General features: G+C 34.5%; 3 protein-coding genes across 3 annotated transcripts; 1 reads left to right on the top strand and 2 right to left on the bottom strand.

Moving 5' to 3' along the window:
• Window positions 1-840: 840 nt before the first annotated feature.
• Window positions 841-2,524, bottom strand: LOC136809547 (uncharacterized). Its single transcript, XM_067066089.1, has 2 exons — window positions 2,284-2,524; window positions 841-1,875 (listed from the first exon to the last, which is right to left on the bottom strand). Exons 1-2 carry the CDS (start codon window positions 2,485-2,487, stop codon window positions 889-891), a joined length of 1,191 nt encoding a protein of 396 aa, XP_066922190.1. The 5' UTR covers window positions 2,488-2,524; the 3' UTR covers window positions 841-888.
• A 616-nt stretch (window positions 2,525-3,140) lies between these two features.
• On the top strand, window positions 3,141-7,457 carry LOC136809515 (lysosomal thioesterase PPT2-B-like). The gene is made up of 8 exons (XM_067066054.1): window positions 3,141-3,637; window positions 3,865-3,957; window positions 4,239-4,428; window positions 4,796-4,851; window positions 5,143-5,238; window positions 6,116-6,209; window positions 6,788-6,851; window positions 7,158-7,457. Exons 1-8 carry the CDS (start codon window positions 3,316-3,318, stop codon window positions 7,299-7,301), a joined length of 1,059 nt encoding a protein of 352 aa, XP_066922155.1. The 5' UTR covers window positions 3,141-3,315; the 3' UTR covers window positions 7,302-7,457.
• On the bottom strand, window positions 7,458-12,161 carry LOC136809365 (lysosomal thioesterase PPT2-B-like). Its single transcript, XM_067065890.1, has 7 exons — window positions 11,611-12,161; window positions 9,666-9,822; window positions 9,443-9,498; window positions 9,226-9,315; window positions 8,663-8,756; window positions 8,459-8,513; window positions 7,458-7,990 (listed from the first exon to the last, which is right to left on the bottom strand). Exons 1-7 carry the CDS (start codon window positions 11,894-11,896, stop codon window positions 7,847-7,849), a joined length of 882 nt encoding a protein of 293 aa, XP_066921991.1. The 5' UTR covers window positions 11,897-12,161; the 3' UTR covers window positions 7,458-7,846.
• Between the last annotated feature and the right edge of the window lie 2,486 nt (window positions 12,162-14,647).

Here is a 14,647-nt window from a genome sequence, read left to right on the forward strand (position 1 = left end):
GGGCATTTATTCGCGAGGGAAGGGGTTATCAAATTGTTTGAATCTAACGTCAGGATTTTAGGGCTATTCTTTAGCTGATAGAGCCAATTTTGTAACTTTAGGAAAATTTTCTTAGCTTTGATCTAGACGAAAATTGTATTATACGTGCTCTTGAAGCAATACATGATTACACGCTTTTTTTTTTATAAGAATGGTGTAAATCCATTTCATCATGGATATTCTTAACTTTTTTGGGAAAATCATCCTAAAATATTCTTACAGCATTCTTATTATTTGGGGGTAATTGGCAATTTATAATTTAAAATGCTCTAAAAATGACATTCTTAGCTTGAGTAGCAAAATTCCATGATGGTGATATTCTTAGCATATTCTTAATTTTTTAGCAATTTTCATCATGGACATTCTTATAAAGTGTATTCTTATAAAAAAAAAAGCGTGTAGTAGTAAAAAAATCGTACACCCCCGTCGAGGATGTCGATTTCCTGTCCAGGGGGTTTTAAGAAAATATGGGTGGAAATCCGAGGGGATTCTCTGAATATTAGGCAATTTATTTGGAAATCCAGAGGGTGTAGCAAAAAAGATAAAAAATGTTGAATTTCCTTAGGGGAATGGCCTAAAATTTCCTTGGAAATCCAGAGGCGTAACCTCCAGAGAAATGATATATTCTCAACATGGGGAGTACGGTTTTTTTTATCAAGAGCAAGACCTGACAGTCCTCTTTTGACCGCTTTATTTCTAATTTTTTATAAAAATAGTTTTTTTTTCGTTTGTTCTAGACCCCAAATCTCACCCTGACATTCTTATAAAAAAGCGTGTAAAGCAAAAAAGTATAGAGTAAAGTTTGAAACAAAGCGCCGTTGAGCTATTCTTAAATAATATAAACGTATATTAACAAACTAACAATGCATTTGAAAGTACAATGAAATGCTGGATACAAAATAAAAATGAGGTTGTATTATGTTGTTGTACATCCGAAAAAATAGAGTCAAAGCAACACTTTTTCGTCATTTCCGTTTCTCTCCGTATTCTCAGCTCAGCACAATGTGATAATGGATCGGTACCAAACTCGTTTTCACGAGTCAGAGTTCTGCTAGTTACGCATTCGTAATGTTCTGCAGCTTCTTCTTTTCCTAGCATGTTCGAAACCGAAGCAGCTCTGTTGTTGGAAGCCATTAAATCAATCGGTCGTCCTTTCTTAGGTATTGAATGATGATTCCATGCGTCAACAAATCTTTTCAATCCAACGTATGATACGCGACAGGTCACCCAAGAAACAGCATACTTTGTGTATTCTGATGAGAAGTCTATGTCACCTTGTTGAATAAATCGGTTCAAAGCACTTTTTAGCGGGTAGTTAACTCGGCTATTCACTTCAACCCACATTCGTTCGATGATATTGTTCTCAGTTGACTTTGTTGATTTAAAAGGTTCTATTGATTGGTTTCGTCGCTGGTCCCGCATCATTTCTTGAATATGACAAATCAAGACAAATTCTTTACCACCGTCAATTCTAACCTGGTCCCATAATCCATACTCCATTGCACTCTTTTTATAAATCTGATCGTAAATAACTAAGTTATTTTTGATGGGCATGTTAGTGAATGCAACAATCATTCCGGAGAAACCATCTCGAGCCATGACGTGGGTCACTCCAAACATCACAAGCTTTTCATTCTGATCGATATGAATTTTGTGCCCGAAATAATCAGCAGAGTAACATTTTGGATTTAAGGATCGACCAGCTGTTTCTTGTCGTTGACGCTGTGAATGAGGGTCCAGCCTTTTCAATGATTTCCCAACTTTCTCTTCGCATACATTGATTTTGTTACTTCTAAGCGCACCAGTCATCATTTTTCGACCATAACTTTTTCCAACCTATAAAATGCAAAAAGTTAAAAAATATTCAACAATCGACCTTGATAGAAAAATATGTCAATTTCCCAGATTCACTTAAATAAAATCGATTAGCTTATTTCCTACTATTTGTAATGTGTTTATATGACCATTATTCCATTATATTTTCCTTACAAACACCCATTGGAAAATATCTATGACATTACAAAGAATGACAAAGAACATCAAAATAAAAAATGGTGTCTAAATGAATACTACAGGGTTCTATGTCCAGCCCATGTCCAGACACTGCTTCATTGCCAAAAACACAAGAATCTCAAATATGTTAATTGTTCAAAGTTCCAGTGACACGCTTTATCATCGCGAAGTCTGTTTAATGGAAACATGTTACAAACTACACAAATATCAGTGAAATTTCTCAATGCATACCTTTAGAAGCTCCTTCTTTACAATATTATCTACTTGGTCTCTTCCAAACAATCTTTTCTTGTCAATTTGATTGTCATTGCAGAATCGTCTTACAGATCTTGCTGAAAATCCTCTTCTAGTAGTTGCTTCAGATGTCAGTATTCTTGAAATTTCTTCGTACGTTTTACCAGCAAGCACCAGCTTCTTAACACGATCAAGCTCCATCCTTTGCGTTTTTATCTTAACGAATAAGCACTTTTCAAAACTTGCTTCAACAACAAAATATAAAATAAAATATAACAATCGAACAATGAATAATTTAAAAATCATTGTTCTCTTGCTCCCAGATCCCTAAAGACAAAAGGTTGTGTTTTGAATTTAGTTCCCAGGCCTCCTCACTAGTGCCATTCCCTTTTGATCCCTATTGGAATTTCAATAAATTTTAAAGGTCAACATTTTTTCTAAAATTAAAAATAAGACCGAAATTATATTTTCAATTTTTTTGAGACTGAAAAATATTGAAAATTGGATGAATATTCAATTCTCAATTTTCTTGAGCGTGAAAAAAAAATTAAAATTGAATCAAAATTCAAAATTCAATTTTTAAACTTTTTGAAATATTGAAAATTGCTGCAAAAAATCAATTTTCAATTTTCAAAATATTGAAAATTGACCAAAAATCGAATGGACGTTTTCATACACGGATGCCCATGGATGGTTGGGACCAAAATTATAAATAGACTTAATAGTAAATTTTCATCCGGAAACTGAGTCAAAGAAAAGAGTGTACATATTCCATGTTTGTAATAAGAGATACCTCCAGTCGTTTTTTGTTGACATTGGTTAATGTCCGTGTTGCTCATATGATTTGACTTGAGATCATCTTCCAAAAGATGTTTTTTTTACCGCACTGATTTGTTGGTTGACATTTGTGAGAGTTTGAGCAAAGAAAATTTTTACGAGGCATTGAAAAGGTTATTGATTCTTGTTGGAAAAGGTTGGCCAGTTGGCATTCAGAATTCCGCCACAAGGATCAAACCTTTGGGATCTTTCATGTCAATAAAGATGATGTTACAGAGAAAGCTGATTGGTTTACAACTTTACAGTGTAATGCTGGTCATCTTTTTACCATGGGTGGAGGCTTACAAAACAGTGGTTTTGGTCCATGGCTTAAATTGTGGCGCAGATTCGTTCGAGGATACGAAACAAAAGATTCTTGATGTTCATCCAGGCACTAATGTTATCTTGTTGAAATATTTTGAGAATCTGAGAACCTTGGATCCTTTACCAGGACAATTGGACCTGGTCGTTTCTGAACTGGATAAAATCATGAAGAAACACCCAGATGGAATTCATCTACTTTGCCATTCACAAGGTACCAACGCTTAACATTTTCTATTTGACTACTTCAATTATTAATGAGAATTTTCCATGTCCAAGTCATCATTAAAGTAATTTTCAAAATCTTGGAATCGAGATTTAAACCTTCCCGGGTCATCTATTCCATCAAAATTTTATTGAAATTAAGGTCTATAGCTGGTAAATTTTCCAAAGTGGTCAATGAAACAGGGGTGTTATTTTTTACATTTCACAACACTTCAGGTGGTTTGATGTGCTTGGGAGCAGTGCTGAATTTGAATCATACAATTGAAACCTTCATCTCTCTATCCGGTCCTTTGTTTGGACAATATGGAGGTAAAGACATTATTTTGCTACACAATATTCAGATCTCTTAAATCCGATTTTCGAGGGGAATTAGATTTTTCATAGGCATTTGCTCATCCTCTAGCGAAAAAGGTTTCTTATAGATTCTACATAGAAAGTATATCTATAGAGGTCTGCGATTCAGACTAGATTTACAAAGAATAAGGGAGCCTATCAAATAATAAAATGTCAAATTATAGAGCAGAAACAGCAATTTGACTTCGACATATCTTTTTTAGCATCCGTTCTCTGAGAAAAGAACTACATATAAGACCCTTTAAGCATTTGTCTAAAGCTGTCTAAAACATATTTTAAGTCTAATGAAATCTTTCTTTTTGAATATCACGCAATATATGGTATGAAAAAAAGAAACGATTCACCATTTATAGTTCCTGCTGGAGTTTTCGATGAAGTACCAATCATGAAACCATTGCTCAATTTGTCCAGAGAACTTGTAAGCATGTAAGAATTTTATTCTTCATTTTGGATTTTAACATTGAGGCAAAATGTAGGTTGGTGACATCCACCAATGAATTCGGGCTCCCTATACTACCTGCAGTTTTGTAGAGGTCTGCGATTCAGTTTAAGTAAAACTGTTAATACAGTTCACTTTATATACAGTATCTTCAATTTCCCTGAAAGATCTTGTTTTCGTTTAGTAAAATTTGATATCTTTTTAAATAGCCGTCCTCTGACCTACCTCTTTTGTTTAAAAAAAATGTTTATCTTTGAGGGTTTATGGCATAAAAAGTATCCGTTGTACGGTACAATATTTGTTTTTTGAAGGGTTTTATGATGATGACCACAATTTTATACATTTTCTTTCTAGACCAATTTATTCTGACCTTTTCCAAGGTGCAGTCTCCATTGCAAACTATTGGAAAGGTATCAATTTTAATTTAAAAACTCTCAGTGTTTTTTTCCTGTCTAAGACGCATGTTAGACCCCTCCCCCTTCTCTAGACTACTTGCCCCTAAACTTCAGCAAATTTTCTCTCCATCTATAAATCATTCTACCTCCACTTTTAAGTCTCATAATAGTTTTACTAAACACTATGAAACATAAAAACCTTTATTATACCGATTTTGTTCTTGGAAGAGCACCATCCAATACACACTCTAATTTCGTTCATCAGTGGATATCATCTGAGACACGGTTGTTTTTCTTGTCCTTTAGATCCACGTGATTCGATGATCGAAGCATATGAATATTATTCTAATTATGTACCCGTCATTCTGAACGATCCAAGGTCACGTTATTATAATCAAAAAGGTACAACCAAAAGTTTGTTAAAAGATTTCTGTCTGCTCGAGTGACTTAGGGCAAGTCTCAAAAACCTAACAGTTTACCCTAAGTTTTCGCTACCAATAGCAGCCAGATTCAGAGATCCACTTAGGGCTCTAAAGTACCTCTATACCTTAAGGTTTCAGGACCCGGTGTTACGTAATTAAGTATTAACCCAAAAATTAATTATTAAAGAAATTGTAACCGTGACGTCATAATTTGATCGAATTTGGTGACGTTATGAATCGTATAATCGCTATAATATTAAAAATACATGTTCAATCTTTCCCAAATTTTAACAAAAGATGTATCTAACTGAAATGTAACTTTTTGAAAAAAAAATTTTGGAAAAATTTGATGACGTCAGCAGAAAATTGCGTTTTTCGATATTTTGCATTTTTTCCTGACATCATCAAAATCGTTTAAAAATTTTTCATTGAAAAGTTCGGCACCATTAAGATGCATCTTTGGTCCAAATTTGACAAAGATTTGACATGTCCTTATATAGTTAGAGCTAATTTACGATTTATGACGTCATAATTTGATGACGTCATAATTCACAATTTCTTTAATAATTAATTTTTAGGTTAATGTTTAATTACGTAACAAACGGGTCATGGCATCTTAAGGTATAGGTCATCTAAAAATCAATAAGTGAATACCTGAGAATGGGTATTGGTCGCGGATTCGGGATTTGTGATATTTAAAAATCTAGACATACCCTAACTCACCCGAGTGCCATGCCTTGATTGAAACGATCGTTGTAAAAAGTTAGTATTCTCCAATGTATATTCTTGACTATTAAACAACAAAGAGCCTGAGCCTGTCAAAGAGTTGATACAAATCATTCTTCTCATTCTTTTAGATGCAGCAATTCGCAAAGAAAATTTTCTTCGTTTGAAGAACCTGGTTTTAGTTGGAGGACCTGGTGATGAAATCATTACACCTTGGCAATCTGCGTACGTTGACCTCTGGTTTCTTATGACCTTTACCAGAATGTTGACGATATCTCTTCTCCCCGGGGGGGGGGGCACTCGATCTGAAAACGACCATACGTTCGGCCCAAAATTTGGCTTCTAAAATCGGACCCTTACAGTGCAGTGAATTTCCATGAAAAATCATACCCTTACAGTGCACTTTTTCAAAATTTCTCGCCCGTAAGGGTGAAAATTTTTGCAATTTTCCAAGAAAATGTGGAATTTTTCCTCCAAAATTGACCAATTTTACCAAAAAATTGGCCTTTTATCACAATTTCCTACCCTTACAGTGCAGTTCAGTCCAATTTTGTAATTTCCTACCCTTACAGTGCACTAGCTGAACTATGAAAAACCTACCCTTAAGGGCCGAACGTCTGGTAGGTCATTTACCTTGAGTGCCCCCCCCCCGGGCTCTTCTCGTAACCTGTTGGAATGAAAGACATTTTTTCAAAGGATGAATTGATTCTGTCGTGACAATAAAATGTCAAAAGAATTCTAAAATAAGCTTTCCAAAGAAATTTGATTTATTGGATAACTAGAATATTCTTCTTTCGTTGCAGATTATTCGGTTTCTATGGGAACGATCCATTCAGCGAAACGATGCTTAATATGACTGAAACGAAGGTAATAGACTATTATTTAGAATCCATGCCCTTTTCATGCAAGCCTCAGGGCTCAGGGCAGGGATAATTAATGTGTTAAAAACTTAGAATAGAGATTTGAATCATTTTTTCTGAAAATAATTATTTCAGGCAACATCTTGAGCTCCCCCTTCCCCTAGGCCCATGCGTAATCGTCAGATAGGTTATTGTGAAGAAACCGTAAGTGATTTTTAATTGCTCTAACTAACGGTCGAAAAGTAGAGTTATATATTTTGACAAGCATCAGATCTCTCTAAAATATGTTTTGTTCCCTTTCATTCGATCATAGATGTACCAAGACGATTGGTTCGGCTTAAAAACACAAAACGACCAAGGGCGAGTGACGTCATATGTCATCCCTGGAATCGACCATGACTCTTGGCCTGGGTCCGATTTTGTGCTTAAGTTAGCTGTCTATCCTTGGCTGACTTAAGAGAAGAATCTTTGATGATTGTTTTTTAACTGTAGATAAATTGATGATTTATAGTTTTGATTTGTAGATATATTTTTTTTATTGACTTGGAGTTAATAATGGACCGTTTAATACATGGGGACAGTATTAGGGGCAAGATCAATAGCTGCATAATAATTTATAAGTTTTTGTTCCTTTTTTGATATTTTTTGCAATGATGAATTTCGTAAATCAAAATCCAATAACAAAACCATACAAAATATTTTCTTAGCCAAAATTTGACAATTCTAATTCTAGCGATTATAAAAAAGCGTACAAAAATCTCTACGAGTGTTATAGAAAGTTTTACGTTATACGTTACGACAGAGTATATTATAAGGTTATATATACGACAATAATAAGCAATGATATGTAAATAACATGAAATTTTATAGAATATGTTCACAATACAAGCACCAGACCCATTTTTACATCACTACACAAAACAAATAAGCAGGAACACCAAATAACGACAAATCCAAGTCTCAAAAATAAGGGGAAAATCTAGATGTGAAGGATGATATCTTCTAGATGAGCCATGGCTCGATGAAGCTTTTGAAAACATTTTGGTTGCCATGCCATTCGATATGTTTGACACCGAGGATGGAACTCATCACTACATCTCCTCTTTCAAAAAGTGTTCTCAATCCAAACCAATCTTCTTGGTAGAGCTGACGAAAAAATGGAAATTGTTAGGGCCGGCCTCCACTTGCGCGCGCTGCGATCGCACTTTTCGGCTTCAATCATTTTTGCTTGGAAAAAAGATTACGTCATAAAAATGTAGCGCACGCTCGAAAAAAAAATTGAGCACATTTCAACTTTTTTGTTTGTTTTTCAATGGAATTGCTTCATTTTTCTTTTGACCAATAGTGTGGAAGCTTTGCACAAATAAGTGCGATCGAAGCGCGCGCAAGTGGAGACCGGTCTTTAGGTATCAGAATACTCGAGCGGTGATTGAGAAATGTAAGAGCTGAATAGCTTCCTCATCTACCTTCTGATTTGATTTGAAATTGGAATAAGGCGAATGAGATGCATGCAGCAGTTTCTTTTAAATTTAAAACAATTTTAACAGTCGACCCGAATTCAGTAAAATCACCTTGTGTAGGCAATGGGAACATCTAAAAGAAAAGTAATCTTACTTTTTGTTGTTTCATGTCTTGGATTTTGTATTCTTCATCATAAAATCCGTATAAGCTGAAATGAAAAGTGATTATAAGTTCAAAGTAGACTGACCATTTTTGAATAGTGTAGAGTAATCCAAATTCTACCTTTTAAACTTTATCAGGATGAAATAAGGACAAGACCCTCGATAATATGGGAAACAGACTATTCATTTAACAAACCTAGATTGCCAAGGTGTAATGACTCCATCATCAGGTCCACCAATCAAAACAAGCTTCTTCAATTCTAAAAAATTCTTCTTTCTTTTCGCCATATCTAAAGTTTGATAGAAAGAAAGTTGAAGTGTCATTCAATTAGTTTCCTTAAATGAAAGAAATGTCATTTTTGATATTCTAAACTCATTTAGGTACTTGTAGAGTTGTTCTCAATAACATTTTTGTAATACTGTTTTCAAGGAAGAAACCAAATATCTAAGAATAGCCCTTCGTGGAAACAATTTCTCATGCCACTTTAAAATATATGTTACTATATCATTATGATCGACTTATACTGATTTCCAGTGCTTTCAAATACTTGTGTACTTTTTATAAAACTAAAAATAGTTAAATTTAAAGAAAAACAACAAGTTTTATTTTAAAATTTAACATCGCTTGTAGCACTGAAGACGGTTTTTTAATCGAAAAGCTTTTGCTAAATTTTAAAATAAAACTTTGTTGTTTTTCTTTAAATTTAACTTTTGGAATGTCAAAATTTCAAAAATAATTTTTCTAATTATTTTACATACCATCGGCTCGTGGAGATTGTGGATTATTATGAAGGATTGGTAAATATCGTGATTCATCTAAGTAAGATTCATAATACTCTTCTCTAGGATCTAAAGAGAAATTCAATCACTCTATCAATTAGGTTTTTTACATATTACTGATTGAATGCTGTTTCTTAAAAAGATTTGGAGAGGAAAAGAAGTATAACATCAAAAAAGATCACAAGAAGCTTTATACCTTTCCAATAATTACTGATAGCAAATGTGTCTTGTGTGAACGTCGAATACATGAACCTAAACAAGAAAATAAACTCATTCATTCTATCAGTCGGACCAAAATGCTTTTTTCCCCAGGCAGACTTTGATAATTTTCCAAATTCAGTCATCATTTTGAATATTGACAAAATTGGATTAATCTGTTACAGAAACTACATCTGTTTTTTAACGGAAAAAAGGCATACCCAGATAATTTTTCTCTTTCTCCTTTCAGCCAGGGAATGTAGCTGGAAACAAATTTAGGTACACCAAATTGGCCATTCAAGGGAGAACTCAATGCAATGAAGGTGTGAACATTGTGTTTTTCAGTTTCTTCAATTAATCCTTGGCAAATGAGACCACCTAAAATTGGAAAAATATTGGAATCAATTTTGTGATTTTTATGCTGCACTAGATTTATAGATTATATCAGTTGAATCGTTCTTCTCATTTTAGTGCAAATGAATTCAACATTTTCCATTTCTTCCCAAACCAAAAACAAGGCCTTAAAAATATACGAAACTTTGAAAGTTTTTCAAGTCATTCTAATATCAACGTAGCCTGGATATCCAGGCTGTAAACTATTTCACAGTCTAGTTTTTGAGATCTTATGTTTTGGTTAACTACCTGTTCTTCCTAAAGCCATTTGCATTCTCAAATCATAATACATAGGCCCCTCTATCTATATATTTCTATAAATTTAAGTAACATCAGGCCCAAAGTCCCATTCTCGCTACATTCTCGCATGCGCGCACTTTGTTACAGCCATAAAGTCTGGTTTACACGATGTTGAGAAATTCCATAACAAAAAAAGGGTAATTCTCTACTTTTAGTGTAGATAAAGGTTTTTAACAACATGAATAATGAAAAAGAAAAACAAGTTCAGTCTCAAAGAAAACATGGTTGGTCATGATGATGCATGCAAGCTTGCTATGAATTTTGATGAAAATTTTGAATGTTTTGAATGGCTTTATCAACTTACCGTCGACTACTCTAACTTGGGATCTGGCCTGTATTTTCACTTACTGTTAAATCTCTTTGACAACAAACTTTTTTTGATAACTCCACCAAGTTTATCAATCATACTTCTTTCAGTGTAGACCTAAAGCTCTAAAACAGCATCTAATAACATGAAAACCAGAATATGATTCTTCAATGGAAATCAAAACTATAAAGTGCACTTACAAACATCAATTTGTCAGATATAACAAAGTTAATAACCGCACTGTCATCATTGACAATAAAACAAACGATTTTCTGTCAAGAGCCTTGTAAACATTCCAACAACTTCCATCGAAATGATCTATCACAGCTCAGTCTACCATTTTTAGCGCGGTCCAAGGATTGAGCCGAGAACGCTCTGCGAACTCCTGCGCGGGTGAAAAACTTCAATCTGTCAATCATTTTCTCAAGCGAAGAGTACGCAAAGTGATTCTAGCTTTACGATAGTGCCGCGGGTCATCAATGGATAGTATTCAATTATCATTATCCCTTTATTTTCATTCCTAGAACTTTTACAAAAAAAAGGAAAAATAGAAAAGTTGTATTTTTTACTGCTTTATTCACATACTGAATTTGAAAGATCTTCTATGTGGCGTTTTTTTGCAAACTTCAAAAGACTGATTTTTGTCCCGCTTTTGCGGGACTTTGGCTTAAGTGCTTGAGTGCAGCATAGAGTACAATGTCCAAACATGCGTTTTCCGTAATTTTTGTGTGAAGAGTTAGGTCTACACTGTCTTTGTTCCTCTTAGAGTGCAAAGACACTCGTGTGTGCTCCACTACATATTTTTTTTCCATATCATAGTCCCAAGTTAGAGCAGTTATACCAAGACTGCTTTTTATTAATTTCTGTTTTGCTGTCCTGTGTTTACTGGAAATATTTTGGAAACACAAGTTTGCAATTTCATTCCCTAGGGAGACCAAGCTGTAGTTTCAGAACTTTGTATGTTGAGTTGAAATTTTATTTTTTGTTGAAATTTTTAAAGCTTGGATATCTAGGCGAAGGTTCAAAAAAACTTTTTGCCCATTCTTTCCTTTTTTTTCTTATGCCTAAAGAAGGGTGTCAGAAGATTGGGGGGGGGGGTCTTAACAAATTATATGCAATCCATTAAAAAGACCAAAAAATCTAGAACTTTGATTAACTAAAAATACCTTGAGAATGACAAATAAAGTGAATTCCATCAATAGCTTCTTTCATCAGAGGTTCAATCTTTTGTTTCCAGTATTTCAACTGCCGTTGAAGTGGTGTGAAGCTTTCAATATCAGGATAGAGATGAACAAGGGTGACGTTTGTTCCTGGGTGATGTTTTTCAATCATTTGTTTCATATCTTCAAGATGATCTGCCTCACTCATGACACCATGTACAATAACAACTGGTTTATAGCAGTAGCCCAATGCCCAGTTGAACATGCTTACTAAGAACATGTAGAGCTTCATTTTGAGTTTGTTGCTAGCTACAAAAAGAGCAAGCAATGCAAGAACAAACGGGATGGATGTTGTTTAAAGCTTTAGTATGAAATTCGCTTTATTGATATACGTTTCCAGTTGTTTCTGCTTTCAATACGATATAATGATCTAAAATATCAAAATAAGTTAAAAAAAAACTTTTCTTGCCAGCAATAAATGTCCTGAACTTTTATCAAAAGAAATATGCTCAAAAAATATGGGACGATCCAGCCTCTCTGATGAAATTTGCCGAATTAGGGCTACCATATTTGTTTACAAATTTGGCCGGACGAAAAACGCTGACCTCGCATAAAAAAGAACAAAAGTCATATCAGTCGGTATCAGAAGCATTCAGGAATATTTACTTTCTGATAGTTGATAGACGCCAGAGAATATTATCTAGCGCTATCAGCCCGGGGGGGGGGGGGTACTTAGGCAAAATGGGTGCCGAGTATGTGCGAGCCATAAGGGTACCTTTTCTCATTCCTCAAAAGTCTCTCAAAGGGGTACAAATTCAAAAGTTAGTCTCTGAACGGGTCCCAAAATCACAAAAATCAAAAATTTCTCTCTCAAAGGGTCACAATTTCCAAGAATTTTGACCAAAATTTGGTGAAAATCAAACCAAAATTTGGAAAAAATTGACCGAAATTTAGGAAAAAATCTCTCAAATGGGACCCTTTGAGAGACTTTTTCCTAAATTTCGGTCAATTTTTTCCAAATTTTGGTTTGATTTTCACCAAATTTTGGTCAAAATTCTTAGAAATTCACCAAAATTTTGTCTCTCAAAGGGTCGTTTTTCAATTTTCGGCTCGAACATACCCGTCACCTTGCAAACCTAGTACCCCCCCCGGGGCTATCAGTAGTAAGCATGAAAAAGCTGATATACACAGGGAACGAGGTTGCATTACACCTTTTTGGACCTTTTTTCGACTCTTTGGCACGGGGGGTAAAAGCAACAATGCAAAAAGTAGAGTACTTTATACGGCAAAGTGTGTGTGTTTGTACCCGGTTTTGATTAAACTGAAGCCGTAATTGTCTTAATTAACATGCATGTCCGGATGAGCGTGTGTTCGAAAAAAATGATTTACTTCTTTATGATCCGCTTTAGATGGAGTATATGGCTCTACTATATCCGACCGATTCAGTTCAGAAATGACGCGTTCGAAAGTCTGAATCATGCAAACCAAAATACTTTCCCTCGACCTCTTCTCATCGGGAAAAACTCGTGTATAAACCGGAAATCCGTCTATCGTTCCACCGCGAAAATTTTGATAAAACATTCGAGTTTCATGTTGACGAAAGTTTTGCCAGGCATTAGTTGATCATTCAAGTCAGTAAAGAATTAGACACGAAAATTTTTTATTTAAAATATTAAGCATAAGCTTTTCGACACAGTCATCTTCAGTGCAAACGATTTAAATAAAACGTTAAAAATGCTGTACAGTTTATACAAGAAATGTTTTTGAGAAATCACATCGAGTTTCTTGTTTTGCAGATACTATTTCCCTCTTCACTTTTGTAAGATAGGGAGTTTCCTGTGTAGTAAGCATGTCATCATCGTCCATTCGTGCCGTGTGTATAAGAGAAATACACCCGTTGGAAAGATGCTCTCCTGGAGGATGATCAAACAGGTCAAAGTAAAGCGATTTCGTGGGGGTTTTGGTGATTTTGAATTTTTAAGACCCAGTATAAAATAACAAAAGAACCAAAAGCACTTTGCTAACAGCCCACTACAATGATAACTTCAAATCAACAACAATATTTCATTTACTTTCTGACCTATGTAAACTAATATCTTTCCCCGTAACATTACCCACTCAATTCTGCCGCCAAGAGGTCTATTGAAGACATAATCATCACGTATTCAAATATCTTATATTATCTTTAAATAATGTCCAAAAATACTTATTCATTCCTACAATAATAACTTACAAAAGGTAGAAAAGAATTATCTAGAAATTGGAGGTACAAAAAAGTGCTCAGAAATAACCTTGCAACCATTTCAATGAGTATCGCGAAATATATTTTGATAGTTTAGTTCGATGGTAATTTATAGTAGAAATATGATCTCCATTTCTCAAATGTCTTCATCGGAGGTATTTATTTACTAAAAGATATCATTTGAAACAACATTTGATCGTACCAGATGTATAACATTGCATAAGAGACTTGAGACCAATTGACACTTGAGAAATTGCAGTCTTTAGAAGACGCATGCGCAAAAGACACCTCACGTGCTTTAAATGTGACGGCAGGGCTCTGGAACTTTCTCAAGAGTATTCGTGAAATCATTTGCAAGATTATTTCGCAAAAATTACAATAATATCTAAAAAACAATTCTACAAAAAATATCAAATAGAAAAATATTGTTCATCTAATGAACAAAAACAAAAAAAAAAAAACAAAAACCGTAAAATTTAGAAACAGGTTTAACAACTATAAATCTTGTTTCCGGAAATGCAGTTCAGGTGAAACAGCGCCTCAAATGTCATTTCACTCTCATTTTTGTCAGGAGGGTCATAATGGTATGGAGGACTGGGATTTTACACTAATCGATCAATCCCAGAATGAACAGAGTCTTCGGGTACGCGAAGATTTCTGGATTAACAAACTCCAGACCTTTGAGCCTCAGGGCTTGAATGAGAGGGAAGTGATGATCGATTATGGCTAGGTTTTTTCCCTTTCTTTGTTTAGTTCTTTTTGTCTTCTTGTCAGGCGGGAATTTAACTTTTGAGAAAAAAC

The sequence above is a fragment of the Clytia hemisphaerica genome, unplaced genomic scaffold, assembly GCF_902728285.1.
Source record: "Clytia hemisphaerica strain Z4C2 unplaced genomic scaffold, Clytia hemisphaerica genome assembly, whole genome shotgun sequence".
Taxonomy (NCBI): Eukaryota; Metazoa; Cnidaria; class Hydrozoa; order Leptothecata; family Clytiidae; genus Clytia; species Clytia hemisphaerica.

Coding starts and splice junctions, on each gene's coding strand:
- LOC136809515 (XM_067066054.1), top strand. CDS start 3,316: ATGTCAATAAAGATGATGTTACAGAGAAAGCTGATTGGTTTACAACTT. Junction 4,429..4,795: donor TCCAGAGAACTTGTAAGCAT/GTAAGAATTTTA, acceptor TTTTCTTTCTAG/ACCAATTTATTCTGACCTTT. Junction 6,852..7,157: donor TTAATATGACTGAAACGAAG/GTAATAGACTAT, acceptor ATTCGATCATAG/ATGTACCAAGACGATTGGTT.
- LOC136809365 (XM_067065890.1), bottom strand. CDS start 11,896: ATGAAGCTCTACATGTTCTTAGTAAGCATGTTCAACTGGGCATTGGGC. Junction 9,823..11,610: donor CTTTATTTGTCATTCTCAAG/GTATTTTTAGTT, acceptor TTCCAATTTTAG/GTGGTCTCATTTGCCAAGGA. Junction 7,991..8,458: donor AAGACATGAAACAACAAAAA/GTAAGATTACTT, acceptor TTTTTTCGTCAG/CTCTACCAAGAAGATTGGTT.
- LOC136809547 (XM_067066089.1), bottom strand. CDS start 2,487: ATGGAGCTTGATCGTGTTAAGAAGCTGGTGCTTGCTGGTAAAACGTAC. Junction 1,876..2,283: donor TAAAGAAGGAGCTTCTAAAG/GTATGCATTGAG, acceptor TGCATTTTATAG/GTTGGAAAAAGTTATGGTCG.